The sequence below is a fragment of the Hypanus sabinus genome, unplaced genomic scaffold, assembly GCF_030144855.1.
Source record: "Hypanus sabinus isolate sHypSab1 unplaced genomic scaffold, sHypSab1.hap1 scaffold_236, whole genome shotgun sequence".
Lineage (NCBI taxonomy): Eukaryota > Metazoa > Chordata > Chondrichthyes > Myliobatiformes > Dasyatidae > Hypanus > Hypanus sabinus.
In genome coordinates, this window is record NW_026780476.1 from 614,427 (window position 1) to 641,330 (window position 26,904).

Below are 26,904 nucleotides of genomic sequence, written 5' to 3' on the forward strand. Positions count from 1 at the left end.
GTACGGACTACCTACCGAACACAATGATTTCCGTGGTTGAGGCATTATTCCTTTTTGTAATCGTGTTATAGGCCTCACAAGTATACTTTCCCGTGTGGGCCACAGAAACGCTGTCGAGGACGACCTCATGCCCACTTTGTAGGCGGGCACCATTCTGTTCCCAATTCAATTCAGCATCTGGGCGGGACTCCGTGGAACATGTTAACCTGATCGTGCTTCCAGCAATGTAAAAAGATGCGTGCGGTTGAGTGATGACGGATGGACGATCCGGTCCGTCTAAAAGAAACGGACAAAAGGGGTTGCAACTAATCACACAGGAGATATAACAGCATTCCTCAGCGGAAGAGGAAGAACAGCCCACCACCAGAGAAAGCGCTCCCACACACCGGAGAATGCATCCGTCTGGAAGCCACGCGCGGGAAAGAGGAGAGTCGGGACACAGTGTCAGATTATCCACGTCTTCCGAAACTATGAACTGCACAGTTACCTCATATCCCAAAACCCGTCTCCTCCTCCAAGCTGGATACAATGCACGCCAGTCATAAGCGTATCGTTTCGTAAAACTTCCCCAGGTGTGTGTTTTGTGGAAGGGAGTTCAGAAAAACGTTCCAGACAAAATTCAAAGCGTTGCTCTGCGGGGATAGGTAAGGCAACTTGCAGTGTGTAAATGCAATAACTCATGTAATCAGTGATCGGGCCGAATGTCATGTAGGCACACACTATGCAGTCAAGTCACTGACCACGTGTGCAATTATCGGGACACTCCAGTTTACAGCGTGTTATCGTAGGACGCGTTTTTAGTTCCAATATTCTAGGTTTAGTCTCTATCAGTGAGGACCGGTGGCTGTAACACCACTGCCCATTGTGATTTTCATCCAGATCTAACAGCTGTAACTTCCCGCTTCCACATGTGCACTGAAGCAATGGATCCCCACCTCGTCGTAGCGATGGACATTTGCCAGAAGGGTTGTGGGGCTGATATGGACTGTGAGCGTTTTACACTCTGAACTTTCCCTGTCCCTTTCGGTGAACGGAATTATTACCAAACTTCCTAAACTGCCTTACACTGCGCCGGAGATTCAATGGTGCATTTAATTGAAAAGTAATAACTTTGCACTCACTGTACCAAGTTCGGATCAGCTTCCGTGGTGTTGTGAAAAAAAAACAGAAACTAGAATTAGAATTTTAAAGAGATAATTTCAATATGAATGAATAGAACTATTGCACATCCCAGTTTGGCAAAAGAATAAACCAGGGAAGGCAGTGCACCCGTGGCTGACAAGGGAAATTAGGGATAGTATCAAGTCCAAAGAAGAAACATATAAATTAGCAAAAAAAAAGTGGCACAACTGAGAAATGGGAGAAATTCAGAGACCAGCAGAGGAGGACAAAGGGCTTAATTAGGAAAGGGAAAAAAGATTATGAGAGCAAGCTGGCAGGGAACATAAAAACTGACTGTAAAAGCTTTTATAGATATGTGAAAAGAAAAAAAAAAAAGATTGTTCCGGACAAATGTAGGTCCTTTCCAGTCAGAAACAGGTGAATTGATGACAGGGAACAAAAACGTGGCAGACCAATTGAATAACTACTTTGGTTCTGTCTTCACTAAGGAGGACGTAAATAATCTTCCGGAAATAGTAAGGGACCAAGGGTGAGGGGCCAAGTAAGGGATATAGTAAGGGACCAAGACTATCTAGTGAGATGGAGGAACTGAGGGAAATACATGTTAGAAGGGAAGTGGTGTTAGGTAAATTGAAGGGATTAAAGGCAGATACATCCCCAGGACCAGATGGTCTGCATCCCAGAGTGCTAAAGGAATTAGCCCAAGAAATAGTGGATGCATTAGTGATAATTTTTCAAAACTCTGTGGCCACCCATTTCCTGGCGCATCCGAACCGACTCACAATTAGATAGCCTACGGGGGTTTGCGAGCACAGAGCTTTGGAGCCTCTGCGCCATGGGGGGCCGGTTGAGGGAGGCTTAAAAGTGAGGCTGAAGTTTTCGAATAAAGTTTTTTCCTTCGACTGCAGTTACCGACTCCGTGTCGTAATTGTAGCGCACCTATTGTAGCGGTGTGCTACACGCAGCGCTAAAATTACGCGAGAAGCTCGGTAACCTGGCCCCCATACCCACTTCACAGCACGGGCGGCACCCGACCTGCGTACCCAAAGACCTACAGAACTGTAAGTTTGTGTTTGTACGCAGGGGCGGGCATCGGCCGCCGCTGCAGCGGCCATACGAGGGGCCGTTTATGGTGCTCCGGAACAACGGGTCCACGTTCGTGCTGGACGTTGGGGGGAAAGAGGAGGTTTTCACGGTGGACCGCCTCAAACCGGCCCATGTGGACCTGGCGCAACCGGCCGAGTTTCTGGCGCCTCGGCTCAGAGGCCGACCTCCCAAGCAGGTTCTGGCCCAGACTGTGGACATTGGGGGGTGTATCGCCGGTTCTGGGGGGGGGGGGGTTATGTGGCGACCCATTTCCTGGCGCATCCGAACCGACTCACAATTAGATAGCCTACGGGGGTTTGTGAGCACAGAGCTTTGGAGCCTCTGCGCCATGGGGGGCCGGTTGAGGGAGGCTTAAAAGTGAGGCTGAAGTTTTCGAATAAAGTTTTCTCCTTCGACTGCAGTTACCGACTCCGTGTCGTAATTTTAGCGCTGCGTGTAGCACACCGCTACAACTCCTTAGATTCTCGATTAGTTCCTGAGGATTGGAGAGTGGCTAATGTAACCCCACTTTTTAAAAAAAGGAAGGAGAGAGAAACCGGGGAATTATAGACCGGTTAGTCTGACATCGGTGGTGGGGAAAATGCTAGAGTCGCTTATCAAAGATGTGATAACAGCACATTTGAACAGAGGTGAAATCATGGGACAAAGTCAGCATGGATTTGTGAAAGGAAAATTATGTCTGACGAATCTTACAGAATTTTTTGAAGATGTAACTAGCACAGTGGATAGGGAAGAGCCAGTGGATGTGGTATATTTAGATTTTCAAAAGGCATTTGACAAGGTCCCACATAGGGGATTAGTGTGCAAACTTAAAACACACGGTATTGGGGATATGGTATTGATGTGGATAGCAAATTGGTTGGCAGACAGGAAGCAAAGAGTGGGAGTAAACGGGACCTTATCAGAATTGCAGGCAGTGACTAGTGGGCACCGCAAGGCTCAGTGCTGGGACCCCAGTTGTTTACAATATATATTAATGATTTAGACGAGGGAAATAAATGCAGCATCTCCAAGTTTGCAGATGACACGAAGCTGGGCAGCGGTGTTAGCTGTGAGGAGGAAGCTAAGAGGATGCAGGGTGACTTGGATAGGATAGGTGAGTGGGAAAATTCATGGCAGATGCAATTTAATGTGGATAAATGTGAGGTTATACACTTTAGTGGCAAGAACAGGAAAACAGATTATTATCTGAACGGTGGCCGATTAGGAAAAGGGGAGGTGCAACGAGACCTGGGTGTCATTGTACACCAGTCATTGAAGGTGGGCATGCAGGTACAGCAGGCGGTGAAAAAGGCAAATGGTATGTTGGCATTCATAGCAAAATGATTTGAGTACAGGAGTAGGGAGGTCCTACTGCAGTTGTATAAGGCCTTGATGAGACCACAACTAGAATATTGTGTGCAGTTTTGGTCCCGTAATCTGAGGAAAGACATTCTTGCCATAGAGGGAGTACAGAGAAGGTTCAACAGATTGATTCCTGGGATGGCAGGACTTTCATATGAAGAAATACTGGATCGACTAGGCTTATACTCTCTGGAATTTGGAAGATTGAGGGGGGATCTTATTGAAACGTATAAAATTCTAAAGAGATTGGACAGGCGAGATGCAGGAAGATTGTTTCCGATATTGGGGAGGTCCAGAACGAGGGGTCACAGTTTAAGGATAAAGGGGAAGTACCTGAAGTACAGATTTGAACCGACATAGTGTAGTTTAACCGCCGCCGTAATGTGACTCGGATTTGAAATTTAAAATTTTAATGTTAGTTCCCCAGCGTCCGAGATAGACCTGGATCTGTCTCCTAATTAACTGTTCAGTTGTCCCAGTGTTAGTCGATAGTGGTTAATACCTCAGGCAACGATCACTAATGTACTCACAAACTCCCGGAATCCCGTATCTCGGAGGAACTGTGATATTATATGTAACTACCGGAAAATCGGGACACTTACAGCTGACATGAAGAGAAAACGGAGAGCTTGTGATTTCGTTAATCATGTTGCTTGCTCTACAGGTGAAACTTCCGTCTGTCCGTAGCACTCCAGAAACAGTGAGTGTGCTGTGATCTTCATTCAGAACAATCCTGTCTCCAGGAATTATCTTGCGATTCTCCGCATGCCACAGGTAAGAGACATTCGTGCCTCTTGCGGAGCAGGTTAGTCTGACGGTGTCGCTGTACTCAATCAGTCTGGTGGCGTTAGATGTAACAGTGACATTGGAAACACGTTCTGTTAAAACATAGGGGATTGGTTAGCGCACAACACAAGAATAGAATCTGCAGGTTTATGAATTCCGTTACGAATCTGAAAATGAAATCAAACATTTACTATTCCATAATAAGTAAACATTTATAAGTTATGTAATCTGACGGACATAGGTTTCCGTGATAGCAGTTATAGGCATCGGGGAAGAATTGCAAAGGTTGGAGGTTGGCTAACTGTGTTCCATTCATCGCTACTAGTGGAAGGTACAAGCATACACGGTACAGGAACCGTGGTGTACAAAGGCCGTTGTAAATCGAGTGAAGAAGAAAAAAAAGAGCTTACGAAAGGTTAAAAAAAAAGGGTAATGATAGAGATCTAGAAACCTGTCAGATAAGCAGGAAGGAGCTTAAGAATAAATTAGTTCCAGAAGGGGCCATGAGGAGGCCTTGCCAGACAGGATTAAGGAAAACCCCAAGGCATTCTACAAGTACGTGAAGAGCAAGAGGATAAGACGTGAGAGAATGGGCCCAATCAAGTGAGGCAGTACAAAAGGTTTTATGGGACCGGAAGAGGTAATTAATGAAAACCTTGCTTCCGTATTCTCTACGGTTAAGGATCTTGGCGATTGTAGGGATGACCTGCAACGGACTGAAAACCACTTGCCGATAGGTATTAGGCAATAGGATGTTCTGGAGATTTTAGAAATCATCAATTTGGATAAGTCACCTGGACCGGAAGGGAAGCATCCCAGGAAACCGTGGGAGGCGAGGGAGGAGATTGCTGAGCCTCTAGCGGTAATGTTTGCGTCATCAACGAGGACGGGAGAGTTTCCGGAGGATTGGGGCGTTGCGGATGTTGCTCTCGTATTCAAGAAAGGGAGTAGGGATAGCCCAGGAAATTATAGTCCAGTGAGTCTTATCAGCTTGATTGAATTTTTTGAGAATGTGACGAAACACATTGATGAAGGTCGAGCAGTATATGTAGAAAGCATGGATTTTTGAGCAGGGTATTTGATAAGGTAGCCCATGTAAGACTTATAGGGAAAGTAAGAAGGCATGGGATCCAAGGTGACATATCTTTTGTGGATACAGAACTGGCTGTCCACAGAAGGCAAAAAGTATTTGTAGGCGGGTCATATTCTGCATGGAGACCGGTGACCAGTGGCGTGCCCTAGGGATCTGTTCTCGGACCCCTACTCTTTGCGATTTTTATAAATGAACTGAATGAGGAATTGGATGGTTGGGCTCGTAAATATGATGATGACAGAAATATTGGGATGTTGTGGATAGTATGGAAGACTGTCAAAATTTACAGCAGGACATTGATAGGATGCAATACTGGGCTGAGATGAGGCAGATGGAGTTCAACCCAGATAGGTGTGTGGTGTTCAACTTCGGCGCTGCTTTGTGGGCCGAATGGCCTTTATTGTGCCGTAGGTTTTCAATGTTTCAATGTTTCAATATCTGATAAATCCTTTGGACTGTTCTTTCCAGTAGGCAACGGGGGAAAGATGTTGGTGGGACAGTGGGGTTTGTCTAAAGGGTATTCAGTAAGGCCTTTAACAGGTTTTCACTTAAAAAAACTGCATCCAGATTTAGGGGGAAGGCACAAATGTTAAGAGGGAGAGATTTAAAACTGATAAATACCTGTAATGAGCTGGCTGAGGGAGTGGTGGAGGAGGACACAGTTGCTACATTTAGAACAGGCATGGATAAACAACAGGACTGAGTAGTTTGGGGTGTTATTGGCAGAAAGGAGCAGTTGAGACCAGCAGGGAGTTTCAGTGGACGACATGGACACGAGCTGGACTGAAGGCATTGGTTCCTTGCTGTTTTAATATATGAGGCAAAGGTGCTTCAAAAGCTCACATTTCAAAAAAATAAATAAATAAAACCGGGACAACTGACAAATAAACGGAGCTGGTGAAGAAGGAATTAGGAATTAATTCACTTTAGGCAAGGGTCACCTGGCAATGAGAAAGGTGATGGGAAATCACTGGTAAGCACAGAGGAGAATTGCTGACAACCATTTGTGAGATCATCCAGATAAGCTGTCGTTACTGAAATGATGCGAAGTTCAGTGTCAGTGTCAATGTAATGGAGCCAATGAAAATTGTAATCTCACACAGCCGAAAAAAATGCAAACTGGGGAACACCTTAAAAGCATGAATTGCAAACCAAATAATGGATAAGAACACGGATCTGAAATCCGTAATCAGCACCGGACTCGACATTACAAGATAGAAACACAGAAACATAGAAAACCTGCAGCACGATACAAACACTTCTGTCAACAGTGCTGTGCCGAACATGGCCTGAACTCAGAAATTACCTCGGGTTACCCATAGCCCTCTATTTTACTGAGCTCCATGTACATGTCCAGGAGTCTCTTAAAAGCCGTATCCTATCGGCGCCGACCATCGGCGCCGGCAGTTCATTCCACGCACTCACCACTCTCAGGGTAAAGAAACATACCCCTGACATCCCCTCTGTACCTACTTCCAAGCACCTTAAAACTCTGTCATTTCGTGCTATTCATTTCAGCCCCGGGAAAAAGCCTCTGACTATCCACACGATCAATGCCTCTCATCATCTTGTACAACTCTGTCAGGTCACCCGTCATCCCCCGTCGCTCCGAAGGGAAAAGGCCGAGTTCACTCTACCCATTCTCATAAGGCATGCTCCCCAATCCAGGCAACTTCCTCGTAAACCTCCTCTGCACCGTCCCTGTGGTTTCTACATACTTCCTTCAGTGAGCCGACCGGTATTGAGCACAGTACTACAAGTGGGGTCTGTCCGAGTTCCTATATGGCTACAACATTACCTCTCGGGTTTTAAACTCAATCCTTAAGGTGTCCTAACCACAGAGGCAACCTGTGCAGCAGCTTTGTGTGTGTTACAGTAATATACTCGAACCCAAGATCGTTCAGAGTCTTACCATTGATGCTATATTCTGCCTTGACATTTGACCTAACGAAATGAACCACCTGACACTTATCTGTGTTGATCTCCATCTGTCACTGCTCAGCACAGTTTTGCATCCTGTCAATGTTCCGCTGTAACCTCTGACTGTGCTCCACAGTATCCGGAAAACATTCAACCATTCTGTCGTCAGAAAACTTACCAACCCATCCCTCCACTTACTCATCCAGATCATTTATAAAAACTCACTAAGAGTAAGGGTCCCAGAACAGATCCCTGAGGCACTCCACTTGTCACCGACCTCCATGCAGAATATGACCCGTCTACAACCACTCTTTGCCTTCAGTGGGCAAGACAGTTCTGGATCCACAAAGCAATGTCCCCTTGGAGACGGGGGCAAGGATTCAGGCTTCTAGATCATTGGGAACTCTTCTGGGGCAGCTGTCCACTGTACAAACAGGACGGGTTGCAGTTAAATCCTGGCAGGAAGGTAGGCAAAGGCTATTGGGGGGTGATTTTTACAAATGAGCTGGATGGAGAAGTAGAGGAATAGGTTAGTAAGTTTGCCGATGACACAATGGTTAGTGTGGAGGCCGGTCAGTGGTTAGAGCGGGGCATTGATAGGATGCAATACAGGGCTGAGAAGTGGCAGATGGAGTTCAACCGAGATAAGTGCGAAGTCGTCCATTTTGGAAGGTCAAGTATAATGGCAGAATATAATATTAATGGTAAGACTCTTGGCAGTTTGGAGGACCATGGGGATCTTGTGGTCGCAGTCCATAGGACGCTCAAAGCAGCTGCGCAGGTTCACTCTGTGGTTGAGAAGGCATAGTGTGTATTGGCCTTCATCAATCGTAGATTTGAATTCAGGAGCCGAGGTAATTTTGCAGATATATAGGACCCTGATCAGACTCCACTTGGAGTGCTGTGCTCGGTTCTCACTAAAGGAATGTTGTGGCAGCCACCGAAAGGATGCAGAGAAGATTTAGAACGATGTTGTCTGGATGGCGAGCAGCCCTTATTAGAATACTTTCTAAACGGGTTCAGACATTCAGTTGAATTGCACGGGCCTGGCCGCACCAGCACAGTTAAATATACGACTTCAACAAAGGGAGGTACGGACTACCTACCGAACACATTGATTTGCGTAGTTGAGGCATTGTTCCTTTTTGTAACTATGTTATAGGCCTCACAAGTATACGTTCCCGCGTTGTTCACAGAGATGCTGTCGAGGACGACCTCCTGCCCACTGTGTAGGTGGGCACCGTTCAGTTGCCAATTCAATTGAGCATCTGGGCGGGACTGTGAGAAACATGTTAACCTTAGGGAGCCTCCGGCAATGTGAAAAGACGAGTGCGGTTGAGTGATGATGGATGGACGATCCGGTCCGTCTAAAAGAAACGGACAAAAGGGGTTGCAACAAATCACACAGGAGATACAACAGAGTTCCTCAGCTGCAGAGGAAGAGCAGCCCACCACCAGAGAAAGCGCTCCGACACACCGGAGAATGCATCCGTCTGGAAGCCACGCGCGAGAAAGAGGAGAGTCGGGACACAGTGTCAGATTATCCACGTCTTCCGAAACTATGAACTGCACAGTTACCTCATCTCCCAAAACCCATCTCCTATTCCAACCCTGATACAATGCACGCCAGTCATAAGCGTATCGCTTTGTACAACTTCCCTATGTGTGTGTTTTGTGGAAAAGAGTTCAGGAAAACTTTCCAAACAAAATAGCCAACACCTCTCTGCAGGGACTCGGAGTGTAGATGCAATAACTCATGTAATCCGGGTTCGGGCTAAATGTCATGTGGGCCCACACTATACTGTCAAGTCTCTGACCACGTGTGCAATTATAGGGACACTCCAGTTTACAACGTTTTATGGTGGACGCGTTTTCAGTTCCAATATTCTAGTTTTAGTCTCTATCAGTGAGGACCGGTGGCTGTAACACCACTGCACTTTGTGATTTTCATCCAGATCTAACAGCTGTAACTTCCCGCTTCCACATGTGTACTGAAGCAATGTATCCCCCACCTCGTCGTGTCTATGGACATTTGTCAGAAGGGTTGTGGGGCTGACAAGGGCTGTGGGCGTTTTAAACTCTGAACTTCCACTGTCCCTTCCGGTGAACGGAATTATTATCAAAGTCCCTAAACGGCCTGACACAGCGCCGGAGATTCAAATGTCCATTTGTCTAAAAAGTAATATCTTTGCCCTCACTGGACCAAGTCCGGATCACCTTCCATTGTGTTGAGAAAAAACACAAACCAGAATTAGAATTTTGCAGAGATGATTTCGATATGAATGAATAGAACTGAAGTGACACACAAAGCTCAGCAGAGTCAAATCCAAATTTAATGGACATCACCATTGCCTTTGAGCCGTGGGCATCGGACTTGTTCAAAACGCATTGTTTTGTGTGAAGACTCATGCAGGATAGACCAGGCTATCCTGCACGTTTCATTTACCTGAAGTACAGATTTGAACCGACATAGTGTTAGCTTAACCGTCGCCGTAATAAGACACGGATTTGAAATTTAGCTGTGATATAACAGGTAACTACCGGAGTCTCGGGACACTTACAGTTGACATTAAGAGAAAACGGAGCGCTCGTGATTTCGTTAATCACGTTGCTTGCTCTACAGGTGAAATTTCCGTCTGTCCGTCGCACTCCAGAAACAGTGAGTGTGCTGTGATCGGCACTCAGCTCAAACCTGCCACCGGAAATGATCACGCTGTTCTCCTCAAGCCACAGGTAAGAGACATCCGTGCCTCTTGCAGAGCAGGTTAGTCTGACGGTGTCGCTGTACTCAATCAGTCTGGTGGCATTAGATGTAACAGTGACATTGGAAACAGGTCCTGTTAAAACAGAGGGGATTGGTTAGTGCACGACACAAGAATAGAATCTGCAGGTTTATGAATTCCGTTACGAATCTGAAAATGAAATCAAACATTTATCATTCCATAATAAGTAAACATTTATAAGTTATTCAATCTGATGGACATGATGTTTTGAGATGGACGTTACAGGATTCGGGGAAAATTGCGAAGTTTGGAGGTTGGCTAACTGTGTTCCATTCATCGCGACCAGTGGGAAGTAGAAGCATACACGGTACAGGAACCCTGGTGCACAAAGGCCGTTGTAAATAGAGTGAAGAAGGAAAAAAGAGCTTACGAATGGTTCAAAAAACAGGGTATTGATAAAGATCTAGAAACCTGTCAGATAAGCAGGAAGGAGTTTAAGAATAAATTAGGAGAGCCGGAAACGGCCATGAGAAGGCCATGCCAGACAGGATTAAGGAAAACCCCGAGGCATTCTACAACTATGTGAAGAGCAAGAGGATAAGACGTGAAAGAATGGGCCCAATCAAGTGAGACAGTACAAAAGGGTGTATGGGATCGGAAGAGGTACTTAATGAAAACTTTGCTTCCCTATTCTCTACGGTTAAAGATTTTGGCGATTGTAGGGACGACCTGCAGCGGACTGAAAACCCTTTGCCGATAGATGTTAGGGAATAGGATGTACTGGAGATGTTAGAAATCATTAAGTTGGATAGGTCACCTGGACCGGAAGGGATGCATCCCAGGAAACCGTGGGAGGCGAGGGAGGAGATTGCTGAGCCTCTAGCGGTAATGTTTGCGTCATCAATGAGGACGGGAGAGTTTCTCGAGGATTGGGGGGTTGCGGTTGTTGCTCTCGTATTCAAGAAAGGGAGTATGGATAGCCCAGGAAATTATAGTCCAGTGAGTCTTATCAGCCTGATGGATTTTTTTGAAGATGTGACGAAACACATTGATGAAGGTAGAGCCGTAGATGTATACCGTATGGACGGGTTCGCAAATTTGTTGATGACAGAAAGACTGGGTTGTTGTGGATAGTGTGGAGGGCTGTCAGAGTTTACAGCAGGACACTGATTGGATGCAAAACGAGGCTGAGATGTGAGAGTTCAACCCAGATAAGTGTGTGGTCGTTCATTTAGGTGGGCAGAATACAGATATTAATGGCAAGAATCTTGGTAGTATGGTTGATCAGAGGGATTTTGGGGTCCGAGTCCAAAGAACAGTCAAAGCCACTACTCAGGTTGACTCTGTGGTTGAGAAGGCGTACGGTGTACTGGCCTTCATCAACCGTCGGATTTAGTTTTCGAGCTGATTGTACTGTTGCACCTAGAAAGGAGCCTGGAGAGACCCCACTCGGAGTGTGGCGCTCATTCCTGGTCTCCTCACTACAGGAAGAACGTGGACACCATAGAAAGGGTGCAGAGGAGATTTACGAGGATGTTGCCTGGATTGGGGAGCATGCCTTAAGAGAGCAGATTGAATGTTCTCGGCCTTTTCTCCTTGGAGCGACGGGGGATGGGTGGTGACCTGATAGACGTGTAAAAGATGATGAGAGGTATTGATCGTGTGGATAGTCAGAGGCCTTTTCCCAGGGCTGAGATGGCGAGCAGGAGAAGGAACAATCAATCAACATCCTTTGCACTTTTCTTTTCTCAGCAGTGGAACGAGAACGGCTGCAGTCTTACTCGCTCTGCACTGGGACTCATATCGTCTGAACAATATTGACACCCATCACAGGCTGCATCTCTCCATTGAACACAAACCGCTGCTTTTTACCATGTATGTCAAAGGTTTGGACTACAGGATTAATGGATTTGTGGCTATATTTGCCGATGATACAAAGATAGGTGGAGGAGAAATAGCGTTGAGGAAACAGCGAGTCTTCAGAGAGACTTAGATAGTTTAGGGGAATAGGCAAAGAAGTAGCAAATAAAATACTATGTTGGAAATTGTCTGGTCATGCACTTTGGTGAGCAAATAAACGGGCAGACCATTATTTAGATGGAGAGAAAATGCAGAAGAAAATGCAGAGCTGCAAATTGGTTTGGCGGGCCTTGAGCAGGATACACCAAAGGATAACCGCCAGGTTCAAGTCAAGTCAAGTCAAGTCAAGTCACTTTTTATTGTCATTTCGACCATAACCGCTGGTTTGGTGCCCGGTAAAAACGAGACCACGTCACCTCTATCTATCCCCCTCATAATTTTAAATATCTCTATCAAGTCCCCCCTCAACCTTCTACTCTCCAAAGAATAAAGACCTAACTTATTCAACCTTTCCCTGTAACTTAGGTGCTGAAACCCAGGTAACATTCTAGTAAATCTTCTCTGTACGCTCTCTATTTTGTTGACATGTTTCCTATAATTCGGTGACCAGAACTGTACAAAATATTCCAAATTCGACCTTACCAATGCCTTGTACAATTTTAACATTACATCCCAATTCCTATACTCAGTGCTGTGATTTATAAGGCCAGCATACCAAAAGCTTTCGTCACCACCCTATCCACATGAGATTCCACCATCAGGGAACTATGCACCATTATTCCTAGATCACCCAGTTCTACTGTATTCTTCATGCCCGACTATTTACCATGTTTGTCCTATTTGGATTATTCCTAACAAAATGTAGCACCTCACACTTATCAGCATTAATCTCAATCTGCCATCGTTCAGCCCCCTATTCTATCTGCCCTAAATCTCTCAGAAAGCTTTGAAAACACACTTCATTGTCCAAAACGTCACCTACATTAGCATCATTTTCATTCTTACAAATCCAATTTACCACCCCATCATTCAGATCATTAATGAATATGACAAACAACATTGGACCCAATACAGATCCCTCAGGCACACCACCAGTCACCGACCTCTAACCTGACAAACTGTTATCCACCACTACTCTCCGCAATCTCCTATCCAGCCATTGTTGAATCCAGTTTTACTATTTCAATATTAATATCTAACGATCGAACCTTCCTAACTAATCTTCCATGCGGAACTTTGCCAAAGGTCTTACTGAAGTCCATACAGACAACATCCGCTGCTTTACCCTCGTCAACTTTCCTCGTACCTTCTTCAAAAAACTCAATAGGATGTGTCAAACATGACCTTACACGCACAAATCCATGTTGACTGTTCATAATCAGATCCTGTCTATCCAGGTAATTATATATACCACATCTAAGAACACTTTCCATTAATTAACCCACCACTGACGTCAAACTGACAGGTCTATAATTGCTAGGTTTGCTCTTAGAAACCTTTTTAAACAATGGAACCACATGAGCAATATGTCAATCCTCCGGCACCATCCCCATTTCTAATGACATTTGAAATATTTCTGTCAGAGCCCCTGCTATTTCTACACCAACTTCCCTCAAGGTTCTAGGGAATATCCTGTCAGGACCCCGAGATTTATCCACTTTTATATTCTTTAAAAGCGCCAGTACTTCCTCCTCTATAATCGTCATTGTTTCCAAAGCTTCCCTACATGTTTCTCTTACCTTACACAATTCAATATCCTTCTCCATAGTGAATACTGAAGAAAATAGATTGTTCTGAATCTCCCCCAACTCTTTCGGTTCCACCCGTAGCTGTTCACTCTGATTCTCTAAGGGACCAATTTATCCCTCACTATCCTTTTGCTATTAATATAACTGTAGAAACCCTTTGGATTTATTTTCCCCTTACTTGGATAGCAACCTCGTACCTTTTTTAGCTTTCCTAATTTCTTTCTGAAGATTCTTCTTACATTCTTTATATCCCACGAGCACCTCATTTACTCCATGCTGCTTATATTTATTGTAGGTATCTCTATTTTTCCTAACCATGTTTCCAATATCCCTTGAAAACCATGTCTCTCTCAAACGTTTAACCGCTCCTTTCAACCTAACAGGATCATAAAGATTCTGTACCCTCAAAATTTCACCTTTAAATGACGGCTATTTCTCTATTACATCCTTCCCATAAAACAAATTGTCCCGTTGTTCGTTTTGTTAATAAAATGTGAGCCGTTAACATACCACTGTAATTCAGGAACCGGTTTCCAAGAAAAATGAAATCTCATTTGACACTGATCTAGACGCCGCAAGATCTGGGCTGAGAGACGTAGATTACCCGGAACATCTAAAACAAATGCACAACTCATTTGCACGATTTAAGTGAGGATAATAAAGCAGATTCTCATAAGGCTCGGCAATGCACCGCCAGCATTACCTACTTCCATCGTTTACTCCACTACGCATGAAGCGTGTAGATATTCAGGAAGAGGATGTGCTGGAGCTTTTGGAAAGCATCAAGCTGGATAAGTTGCCGTGACCAGACGGGATGCAGTCTCGTCGACTCTGGGCGGCGATGGGGAGGAGATTGCTGAGCCTCCGGCGACGATCTTTGCATTATCAATGAGGAGAGGTTCCGGAAGGATTGATGGGTTGAGGGTGTTGTTCCCTTGTTCAAGAAACGGAGCAGAGAATCCTGCTCTTTTTGATTTTTTTAATGACCTGGATGAGGTCATAATCATTTATAATAATTATCATGATTGTTCTTGTGGGTCTGAATCCGATTCGAATCTTTTGTAGTTTGTTTTTATTTTGGTATTGGTAACGAAGGCGAGGTATGAAGTTAACTCAGTGAAGTTGAATAAGGTCATTGACAAACTCCCGCACGGTAGACTGTTCCGAAAGTTTAGACATTCTGAGATTCATGGCAATGAGAGAGTTTGACTCAGAATTGGCTCAGTGATAGGGGGCGATGACTGAGGTCCATTCTCCGACAAGAAGCCTCTAACCAGTGGGATGCCACAGGATCAGTTGGGATCTCTGTCATTCCTTCTTTATCTGAATCACACGGATGTGAGTGTAAATGGCTCAATTAGTAAGTTTAGTGACGACACGAAATTAGGAGGTCTTGTTTCGAGTGCATCGGGTTTGATTGATTGATTGACAGAGAGATTTGATCTGACTGGGAGGCGATCCGAGGAATTACAAATTGGGATCAAAATATACTAACATGAGGGGATGTATTTTGGACATTGGCACGGGGGGATAGGAGATTCTTTGCAGAGTTCGGGCGCACATTCAGGCAGGGTGGTGAGGAGGAAGTTTAGCACGCTGGATTTCTAGGAGTCGGGACATTATGGCTCAGTGGAGAATTGTCAGCAAGTGTGGCTACCATGTTATTGAGAAGGCATTGTCAACCTGGAGACAGAGAAGAAGAGATTTTCCAGGATATTGCCGAGAATAAAAGCATCAATTACAGGGAAAGGTTGGCCAAGAGAAGTATTTATTATATTCGAATATAGGCGAATACGGAATGACCCATGAATGCGCAGGATATGGCAGACAGCTGTAATCTCTGGGACGGGTTTGGATTCTAAATCGAGAGGGCACAGATACAAACGAAGAGGGAGGATATTGCAAGGAGAAATAATGGAGGATTTCTTTACACCTGATTCTGGAATGAGCTGCCAGAAGAAGTGGTACAGTTACAACAGCGTAGACACATGTCAACCTGGAGACAGGGAAGAAGAGATTCTCGAGGATATTCCATTCGAACGCAAGCTAATCCGGAGTGACAGATGAATTCTCGGGATACCGTAGACTGTTGTATTCTTTCCGATGGGATTCGGAGTCTAAACCTGCAGGGATCAGAGAGAAGTAAGATATTCCAAGGAGTACTAAGAGGCCATTTATTTGCACCGATGGGTGCATGCCTCTGGGGTGAACTGCCAAAGAAGTTGAAGCATTACAATAGCTAAGAGGCATTTGGGAGACGACATAGGTGGGAGGGGCTTGTAGGGTTATTGCCCAAATAGACGAAACTGGGACAAAAAATGAAGAAGCTGTGGCGTCATCAGGGAGCGGGTGGGCGGCAGAGTCTGTTTACGTGATCAGTATCCCTGACTCAGTCAAGGCCCACAATTCATGAACAACCTGAAGAGGGTTTCACAGTGGAGTACAGAAGGAGGAAATATTGACAGTTTAACTGAGCCAAGGGTCAATTACATAAACACAGGGAGCATGATGGGAATTCCAGACACACCCGCTCTGCTCTGAACTCGGTCACATTCTTTCATTCCCAGCAAGGAAACAAACTTCAGTGTCAGCATTGGTGCTATGGAGACAATTACACTCGTCATGCCCATCAGCAGGTAACGACCTGTCAGACAATATCTGTGACCGTGCATTGCAAGCCTAACCGAGCTTAACAATCAGCGAGGATCCCTTACTCGATAGGAGACTGCACCACACCAGCTGCTCATAAAGAATAAACAAACACAACATCTCTGTTTTAACGCTGAGAGCACTGACATCTTCACAGCCTTTTCATCAAAGCACACCTAATACAAGGTTTATTTTTTGTTGCGAGACTGGATTTTCTTGTTAGGTTGACAAACACGTCAAGTTCCATGCTGAGGGATACAAACAGCTCAATTCGTTTGCACAATTTAATCCAGGACATTACAACAGATCCACATTACGCCACAAGGCGATTGCATCAGTGTTAAATCAGAGAAACCCTTTAACCGCTAACGATACCCGCTTCCAATATTCGCACCAGAAAGGCAGGAAATGGGCATTGAAATATAATTCTTCCAGCAGAAGATGCTTGGTCACCTGAACAAACTGTGATGCAGACTGTTCTGCTAAACATGTTCAGAGGAATCGGACATCAGATCTGCGATGACATCACATCCGGGACATATATGTCCTGATGTGAGAGCTGTCATCCACAGGTCAGATGGCCAAATGTTTTTAATGTGAAAATATTAGTTTTATTATTGCGAAATGCACTGCACGCTGCCATAAAAAAACAAGTAATTTTACGACCTATGCTGGTGATAGTAAACCTGATTTGGATTCCATAATACCATAGGATCGGAAAGTTTAGGGGCAGATTTCGGCCATGTTGTTTATCGCACCTACGCCGCCATTTCATCATGGCTGATCCGATTTTCCTCTGAGACCGACGCTCCTGCCCTCCCCTGTATCCTTTGCTGACCTGACCAATCAAGAATCTAACAAACATATGGGTCAAATATGCATAAAGTCATGGTCTCTACCGCTGCTTGTGGCAAACATTTGCACGGATTCACCATCTCTTCCGATAACTTTGCAGCTCACTTCTAAAAGAAAGACTCACTATTTTTAGCTATGTCATCTTGTCCTTGGCTTTCCCACCACAGGAGTTATCCTCTCCGCATCCACTCTATCTATGTCCTCTGGACCTAGACTCCCCCACTATAGGAAGCATCCTCTCCGTACCCACTCTATTTATGTCCTCTGGACCTAGACTCCCCCACTATAGGAAGCATCCTCTCCGCACCCACTCTATCTGTGTCCTCTGTTACTAGACTCCCCCGCTATAGAAAACATCCTCTCCACACCCACTCTATCTGTGTCCTCTGGACCTAAACTCTCCGACTATAGGAAACATCCTCTCCACACCCACTCTATCTGTGTGATCTGGTCTTAGACTCCCCCACTATAGGGAACATCCTGCCCGCATCTACTCCATCATTGTCCTCTGGTCCTAGACTCCCCTAATATAGGAAACACCCTTTCCACATCCAATCTATCTGTGTCCTGTGGTCCTAGACTTCCCCACTATAGGAAACATCCTCTCCACACCCACTCTATCGGTGTGATCTGGTCCTAGACTCCCCCACTATAGGGAACATCCTGCCCGCATCTACTCCATCAGTGTCCTCTGGTCCTAGACTCCCCTAATATAGGAAACACCCTTTCCACATCCAATCTATCTGTGTCCTGTGGTCCTAGACTTCCCCACTATAGGAAACATCCTCTCCACATCCACTCGATCTGTGTCCACTGCTCCTAGACTCCCCCACTGTATGAAACATCCTCTCCCCATCCACTCTATCTGTGTCCACCGGTGCTCGACTCCCCCACTACAGGAAACATCCTCTCCACATCCACTCTATAAGTGTCCGCTGATCTTTGACTCTCCCACCAAGGGAAACTTCTTCTCAACATCCACTCTATTAAGGCCTTTCACCATTCGACTGTTTTCAATGATGTCACCCTTCACCCTTCTTTATTCAGGCTCATAATATGACAAGTCTTTCAATCTCGGAATCATTTCCGTGAACGCCCTTTGAACCCTCTCCAAATACAATACATTCTTTCTTATCTGTTCACAATACTAAAATGAGCCCTTACCAATGCTTCATAAATTTTCAATATGATAAGCTGACTTTTATATACTTGTCCTCTTGTCCTCATGTCGCTTTTCCCTTCCTCAGAACAGTTTCAACCTCTAAATTATCCTTTAGGCAATCCTACACAAGGACTGACAAGTCCCTTTGCACATCATTCTCTTATTGTTGTATTTTCTCCATTTACAATATAATCAGTGTTGGACACTCGGGCTAATATAGTGATAATGGCGGTAAACGTTCAGTCGATGTGGTGCTCACGGTAATCGGAACGTCAGAGCTAACTGTCCTGCTTTTCATTAGCCACGGATAGGAAGCATGTCCCGGTCTTGCCGTGCAATCCAAACTAACTGTGTGATTGTGTTCTACCGAGTCCGCGCCATTCGATGTGGTGTTGGGCCTGGATACGGCTTCTGTAAAAATACCACAGATCATGGATCACATGTAACGTACTGCGCTGAAATGTTGGCTCCAAGGAGATATATTCTGCTTAAAGCAAACTACTACAGATGCACAGATTAGAGATAAAACCACAGAAAGCTGTCAATATTCTGGTCGCCTCACTGTAGGAAGGATGTGGAAGCCATAGAAAGGGTGCGGAGGAGATTTACAATGTTGTTGCCTGGATTAGGGAGCATGCCTAATGAAAGCAGATACAATGAACTCGGCCTTTTCTCCTTGGAGGGACGGAGCATGACTGGTGACCTGATAGAGGTGTACAAGATGATGAGAGGTATTGAGTATGTGGATAGTCAGAGGCATTTTCCCAGGGCTGAATTGGTTGCCACAAGAGGAAACAGATTTAAAGTGCTGGGGAGTAGGTACAGAGGAAATGTCAGGGGTAAGTTTCTTACTCAGAGAGTGGTGAGTGCGTGGAATGAGCTGCCGGCAACGGTGGTGGAGGCGGATACGATAGGGGCTTTAAAGAGACTTTTCGATAGGTACGTGGAGCTTAGAAAAATGGAGGTTATATGTAAGCCTAATAATTTCTAAGGCAGGGCCATGTTCGGTACAACCTTGTGGGCCGAAGGGCCTGTGTTGTGCTGTATGTTTTCAATGTTTCTATTTTTCTATACTGACTTAGACATGTGGACGGCACTGGGGAGGATAGCGTCGTTAAACTTTGAGGTAGATGACTTAGAATTACTCATTTCCAGCTGACTTAAGAAACAGTCCGTTTGCAAAAATAGAGCAAATTACAGCAAAAAATGATTACTTGATAGCCTTGAAGACGGAACTGAATCCGGCACACACAGGTGCGAGCAGCCTGCAAACAGAAACGACGATACACAGCCACGCACAACAGTGAGAACTGAACAGTCCGAGAGCAGGTCTGGCAGAGTTCACTGGAGTCCAGGTTCTGCGACCACTGTAAAGATTGTAGTGTATTCTTTCACCACAGGAGTAAAATGAAAGTTATAGTCCGAGATCGCATGACTCTGTCTCACTTACCAGTGACACGCAGAGTGACGGTCGCTGAGGTTTGGGAGCCACTAATTGGAAACATATTCACACGGTATTCCCCACTGTCCGACACGTTCACCGACTTCAGCAGAAGCGACCCGTTGGAGGTGAATAACTCAGCCCGAGATCTGTAGACATTGTCAATGGTCAAGGTTTGGCCGATCCACTGGACGAGTGTTCTCCCATTGAAATTCCAGCTTCCACTGCTGACATTGCCCGACGGCCGCACTGAAAAGAGCGCATCTCTCCCGATGGTGACATTTATCTCGCTGTGCTCAGCGAGAATGGTAAAATGCTGAGACTCACCTGAAAAAGATAAAATCGTGTGAGGGAAAAGCGACAGAAGCGGATGGAATCGAGAACTGTACTTCGCTCAATCAGCACAGATAGCTCAGATCTGTACTTAGATCAGTGAGATCGCCTCTGCTAACCTGACCTTCTATCCTCTAACCACCCGCCGTTCTGTTGATTATCTGACCGCTGACTGTTCGAGAGAGTGACCCTCACCCGCCGTTATGTGGAGACAAAGAACGAGAGCTGCGAAGGCCAGTCCCGACATCCCGAGAGAGCAGCGCCGATCTCTGTTACACTCGGAGACTGAGCCGCACTTCCTGGTTTGCGGGGCAGATATCTGGATTCTGACGTCACAAGCGGCAGCGCTGATTGGATCAGAGAGTCTGTACTTTGCTGAAATCGACATCAAATCCTGTGTGTTGTTCTACAACTATCTGCTGCTGTGTGGAATCCGATAATGGTCTCAAAGAGAGTTTCTCTCACCCACCGACATGAAGAGAAAGAGAGAGAGTAAAGTGAACGTCATCTACGCGATCCCGAGAGAGCGGCGCCTGTCTCTGTTACATTCGGAGACGGATCCGCATTTCCTGGTCTCCGTGCCAGATGTTGAGAGTGTGTTAGGTGAGAACTCGGAGCTGTTTGATTGCAGAGCGAGAAACAAGCGAATAAACGGAATAAAGCGCTGAAGGAACAGAAGGCTATTCGGCCTTCGATACTCTGCTGCCATGCTTTACAGCTGACATGGCACTTTCCACAAAACTACACTCCTCTGAAATAGATAGAATGGTTGAGTGTTGTCACCGCACGTCAGCGGCTGGATTCTATTAGGTTAGGGTTCCCGAATTAGTTTTCTGCAAGGGCCAAATTATGTCAAGCATGTCAAGCCAAGGGCCAAAACTTCCGGGTTTTATTTTCCCTGCACCAGTAAGTTGTTTTATGGGCAGATGTTGCTGTTGCTGCTAACACTATTATTATTATTATTATTATTATTATTATTATTATTATTATTATTATTATTATTATTATTATTAGTAGTAGTAGTAGTAGTAGTAGTAGTAGTAGTAGTAGTAATAGTAGTAGTAGTGTTAGTGGAAGTAATAGTGTTGGTAATAGTAGTAATAATAATAGTGGTAGTAGTATTAGACAAAAAATGCACTCTTGAAAAAAAAGTAAGTTCAAAACCAGCCATTTAATTATGACTCTAGCTATCACAACTGTGAGCTGCCACAATGAGAACTCATCTGGGACAGCTACATGGATGAGAGGTGTATGGAAGGATATGGGCCGGGTGCAGGTCAGTGGGACATGGCAGAGAAATGGTACGACAGAGCCAGGAAGGACCAGAAGGCCTGTTTCTGTGCTGCAATGTTCTGTGGTTCTGCTGCACGTATGCATATTTTACACACACACACACACACACACACACACACACACACACACACACACACACACACAGAGTTAGTTTGGAAATCTTCACCACCTCTCTTCCACATCCACACAAACATTTTTAGTCGTATTGCCTTTCCCACCGTTTCTGTTCTCTCATTTAAACTATATGTTCTTTTTAATTAAGCTATGTAGCATTTGAAGTATGAGTCGTAGCTATAAATGGAATTATCAGTATTATTGTTGTCGTAATATTATACCACAATAAGATTGACAAATGGACAAAATTAAATTGATTCACTCACCAGTCAGCGTCAGAAGTGACATCGACGGGATGAGGAAATCCTTCTGATGTCGGGCCGGTATTCTGTTGTCGCAATCCTGAGGCTCTGGCCGAGATGTGCATTGGAGAGTCTGCTTCTGTCCTGATTCTTCATGGAGTTCATTGAAGAAAACGATGAATCACTTATGTACGTGGAGCGGAACAGTGTGAATTGAAGCATTTCAATAGCTCTCGTGTTTTTGAATTGAGCTTGGGGATCCACATTGCTCCAAAAGTCACCGAGGTGTGGTTTGAGCGAATCTGAAGTTCTCATTTCCAAGACCTCCATCCAAAGAGTTGCCACATCTACGGAAGGCGCCAGCCTTTTGGCGTCTGCAGTCCACCGGCTGTCAGCCGAAACGGAGAACGGCGGTCTTGGGAGAGGAAGATGTCACCTTGGAGATTAGGGGAGATTTCAAATCGTTCCCTGAAGTTTTCTGACAGGCTCTTCACGATGTACTTCATCACTGGGTCTTCCCCATTTCGTTCTCGCAATGGTCCCGCAGACGTGGAAAGTGGAACTTTACCCCGTGAGGGACGTAGAGAGCGCGCAGTAGGTCGCGGGCTCCACAGGGGGTAGGTCCAGTGTACGGTGTCGGATGAGGTTAAAGTAACTTAGAGCAGCGCGCGCTTTATTGACATGTTATGACAGGTGTGTTAACGGAAGTGCCAATGGGCCGGCGCGGTCCAGACATTTGGTTCTCGCGGTATGGACATGGCCAGCGTTCCGCCTATTGGGGTTATCTGGATTAGGAGATCGAAGAGATTTGGCACTGGTTTGTCATCAAAGACTGGGAAGTGTCTGGAACTGCAAGGTGGGGAGTATTCTGACTCTTTCCATCACCGTCTGGTGTGAAGCCCACAATGACGAGGATCGGGAAAGATTGCTCCCTTCTTATTATTACAGACTGGGATATGCTCTCTTCTGATTATTACCGTCCCAGATATGCTTTTGTCTCATTACCATCATCCGGAATATGCTCCCTTCTCATTATTACAGTCTGGGATATGCTCTCCTCTCATTACTGCCGTCACAGATATGCTCTTGCCTCATTACCATCATCCGAAATATGTTCCCTCCTCATTATCACAGTCTGGGATATGCTCTCCTCTCATTACCGCCGTCCCAGATATGCTCTTGTCTCATTACCATCATCCGGAATATGCTCCCTCCTCATTATCACAGTCTGGGATATGCTCTCCTCTCATTACTGTCGTCCCAGATATGCTCTTGCCTCATTACCATCATCCGGAATATGCTCCCTCCTCATTATCACAGTCTGGGATATGCTCTCCTCTCCGCATGTTAACGGAGCAGGCGACGTAGTAGAGGGCGGCGGAGAAGTGGGAGATGGACTAGGAAGGCTTTGGCTCGAGAGGCTTCGGTAAGCAGAGGCTGAGGGCGAACTTGATCGGTGAGATAAGGCCGGGAACGCTCCTTTAATAACTTTAATTCACTTAGGAGTAGGTAATGAAGGCAGCAGTTCGGACAGCCGGTTGCTCCGATTGCAGTATGTGGGAAGTCAGGGCGAGCACTATTGTCTCTGATGACTACACCTGTAAAAGGTGCATCCAGCTGCAGCTTTTGACAAACCGTGTTAGGGAACTGGAGCTGGGGCTGGCTGAACTTCGGATCATTCGGGAGGCAGAGGCAGAAGTAAACAGTAGTTACAGGGAGATAGTCACCCCTATAAGTCAGGAGGCAGGTAGCTGGGTGACTGTCAGGAGACGGAAGGATAATGGAGTGAATGAGTAGAGCACTGTAATTAATCACTGAGGACCTTGAATCATCCGGGATGCTCGATCTCTTCCACAGAACCTCCTATCTGTGCCCCTTAACTATCGAACCCCTATCACTACTGCTCTCCTCTTTTCCTTCCTTCCCTTCTGAGCTGCCAGGGACGCAACCACTGCAACCTGACCTTAATAGGTCGTCCCCACCAACAGTATCCAAAACGGCATCCTTATTATTGATGGGAACGGCCGCAGGTGTGCTCTGCACATTCACTCTGTTTTCCTTCCGTCTCCTGACTGTTGGTGGGAACCACCTATTTGGGTCAGGTTGCAGTGGTTGCGTCCCTGGCAGCGAGACTGGACCCTCAGCTCAGAAGGGAAGGAGGGAAAGGAGGAGAGCAGTAGTGAAAGGGGGTTCGATAGTTAGGGGCACAGTTGGGAGGTTCTGTGGAAGAGATCGAGCATCCCGGAAGGTCTGTTGTCTCTCTGGTGCCAGGGTCAGCGATATCTCGGATCGAGTTCTCAGTATTCTCATGAGGGAGGGTGAGCAGCCGGATGTCGTGGCTGAGGAGAGCAAGAAGTGGGCATGAGAAGGCCATGGCGAGTAGGGAAGAGGAAAACCCCAAGGTATTCTTCAATTATATGAAGATCAAAAGGTCGACAGGAGTGACGATCGGGCCGATTAGAGATAAAGGGCATCAATGATTATTTCCTCAACCAGGTCCTGAATGAATATTTCTCTTCGGTATTCACCAATGAGAGGGAACTTGATGATGGTAAGGACAATATGAGTGAGGTTGATATTCTGGTGTCCAACAAGTATCGGTTCTGGGACCTCTAATTTTCGTGATTTTTATTAAAGACTTGGATATGGGGGTAGAAGGGCGGGTTGGTAAGTTTTCAGACGACACAAAGTTTGCTGGTGTTGTAGATAGTATTGAGGATTGTCGAAAATTGCAGAGAGACATTGATAGGATGCAGAACTGGGCTGAGAACTGGCAGATGCATTTCAACCCGGAGAAGTGTGAGGTGGTACACTTTGGAAGGACAAACTCCAAGGCAGAGTAAACAGTAAACGGCAGAACACTTGGAAGTGTGGAGGAGCGGAGAGATCTGGGGGTACCTGTCCACAGATCCCTGAAAGTTGCTTCACAGGTAGATAGGGTAGGATGCTCTGGAGCAAGTTGATATTAAGGGAGAAGAGCTGTTAAAATACATCAGGACAGAAAGTTCTGGGGCCAGACGGAATATTCCCCAGGCTGCTCTGCAGGCGAGGGAAGAGATTGCTGAGCCTCTGGCTAGGATCTTTATGTCCTCGATGTCCACAGGAATATTACCGGAGGATTGGAGGAAGACGAAAGTTGTCCCCTTGGTCAAAAAAGTTAGTAGGGATAGTCCAGATAATGACCGACCAGTGAGTCTTACATCTGTGGTGGGAAAGCTGTTGGAAAAGATTCGTAGAGATAGGATTATGGGCATTTAGAGTATCATGGTCTGATCAGGGACAGTCAGCATGGCTTTGTGAAGGGAAGATCGAAGAACTCTATCAGTAGGTTACCAGGCATATAGATGTGGGTCGTATAGTGGATGTGAACTGTATGGATTTTAGTACGCCATTTGACAAGGTTCCACATTGTAGGCTTACTTAGAAAGTCAGAAGGCATGGGATCCAGGGAAGTTTGTCCAGGTGGATTCAGAATTGGCTTGCCTGCAGAAGGCAGAGACTCGTGGTGGAGGGAATATATTCGGATTGGAGGGTTCTGACTCGCGGTATCCCACAAAAATCGGTTGTGGGAACTCTACTTTTCATGATTTTTATTAAGGACTTGGATATAGGGGAGGTAGGGTGGGTTGACAAGTTTGCAGACGACACAATGATTGGCCGAGTCGAGGATAGTGTCGAGGTTTGTCAGAGACTGCAGAGAAACATTGATAGGATGCAGAAGTGGTCTGAGAAGTGACAGATAGAGTTCAACCCTGGGAAGTGTGAGGTAGTACACTTTGGAAGGACAAACTCCAAGGCAGAGTACAAAGTAAATGGCAGAACACGTGGCATTGTGGAGAAGCGAGGGATATGAGGGTACATGTCCATAAATCCCTGAAAATTGCCTCACAGGTAGATAGGGTAGTTTAGAAAGCTTATGGGTGTTAGCTTTCATAAGTCGAGGGATAGAGTCGGGGTAATGATGCAGCTCTATAAAACTCTAGTTAGGCCACCCTTGGAGTATTGTATCCAGTTCTGGTCACCTCTCCATAGGAAGGATGTGGAAGCATTGGAAAGGGTACAGAAGAGATTTACCAGTGTGCGGTCTGGTTTAGAGAGTATGGATAATGATCAGAGATTTGTGGTGCTAGTTATTTGCTCTTTGGAGAGAAGGACGAGGAGGAGGAGAGGAGACATGACAGAGTGTTTAAGGAAAAGTTGGGAAATTCAAGGGGGGTATTGGAGGAATGTTTTTCACTCAGACAGTGGTTAGTGCGTGGAACGCAATGCCTGATTCAGTGGTGGAGGCAGATACATTGGTGAAGTTTAAGCGACTGTTAAACAGGTATCTGGAGGAATTTAAGATGTGGGAGTGTTTATATGGGGGGGGGCAAGGTTTAAGGGTCGACCAAACGTTGTGGGCCGAAGTGCCAGCAATGTGCTGCACTATTCTAAGTTCTATGGTCTATGTTCTAAAGAGAAGATACTGAGTGGCTTTGACCGTTGAATTTGAATTGCTGTCAAAAGAGGAGGAAGTGATTTCCACAACTTCCCATTCTGTTTTCTATTATTAGCAGCCAGTGTAGCTTTGGGCACTGCTGCATTGCAAACGAATGCAACTGCAACATGCACCTTCCCTTCTTACAGCACCAGCAGGGAATGGCCGATGTGTGCTGTGTCTATAGAATGCAGCACGGTTACTCGCCAGGACTATTCTGCGCGAACATTCGGACCACCATTCACACGTCAACCAAATGACCCATCCCGAACATAATAGACAATAGACAATAGGTGCAGAAGTAGTCACAGTGTGTGCGGCCTCTGCTGTGCAGCTCCCCAGTACAGGGTTCAATCGCAGTGTGTGTGTGTGTGTGTGTGTGTGTGTGTGTGTGTGTGTGTGTGTGTGTGTGTGTGTGTGTGTGTGTGTGTGTGTGTGTGTGTGTGTGTGTGTGTGTGTGTGTGTGTTTGATTAATAAAGGACAATGTACCAAAAGCTTCCTATGCTACTCTATCTACCAGTGACGCCACTTTTAGGGAACTTTGTTTCTGTGTTTCTCGATCCCTCTGTTCTACCGCACTGCTCAGGGCCCTCCCATTTACCTTCCATGTTCTACATTGGTGTTTCCTTCCAAA

General features: G+C 45.7%; 1 protein-coding gene across 1 annotated transcript; it reads right to left on the reverse strand.

Moving 5' to 3' along the window:
* Positions 1–4,802: 4,802 nt before the first annotated feature.
* On the reverse strand, positions 4,803–20,531 carry LOC132387928 (carcinoembryonic antigen-related cell adhesion molecule 1-like). Its single transcript, XM_059960245.1, has 5 exons — positions 20,339–20,531; positions 19,820–20,137; positions 9,934–10,209; positions 8,479–8,739; positions 4,803–4,810 (listed from the first exon to the last, which is right to left on the reverse strand). Exons 1-5 carry the CDS (start codon positions 20,529–20,531, stop codon positions 4,803–4,805), a joined length of 1,056 nt encoding a protein of 351 aa, XP_059816228.1.
* Between the last annotated feature and the right edge of the window lie 6,373 nt (positions 20,532–26,904).

What these genes read in the sequence shown, in the direction of transcription:
- LOC132387928 (XM_059960245.1), bottom strand. Translation starts at nt 20,531, where the DNA reads ATGTCGATTTCAGCAAAGTACAGACTCTCTGATCCAATCAGCGCTGCC. An exon ending in TTGTCTCCACATAACGGCGG is followed by an intron (nt 20,138 to 20,338) that starts GTGAGGGTCACT and finishes TATCTTTTTCAG; the next exon opens with GTGAGTCTCAGCATTTTACC. An exon ending in CGTCACTCTGCGTGTCACTG is followed by an intron (nt 10,210 to 19,819) that starts GTAAGTGAGACA and finishes CTGTTTTAACAG; the next exon opens with GACCTGTTTCCAATGTCACT.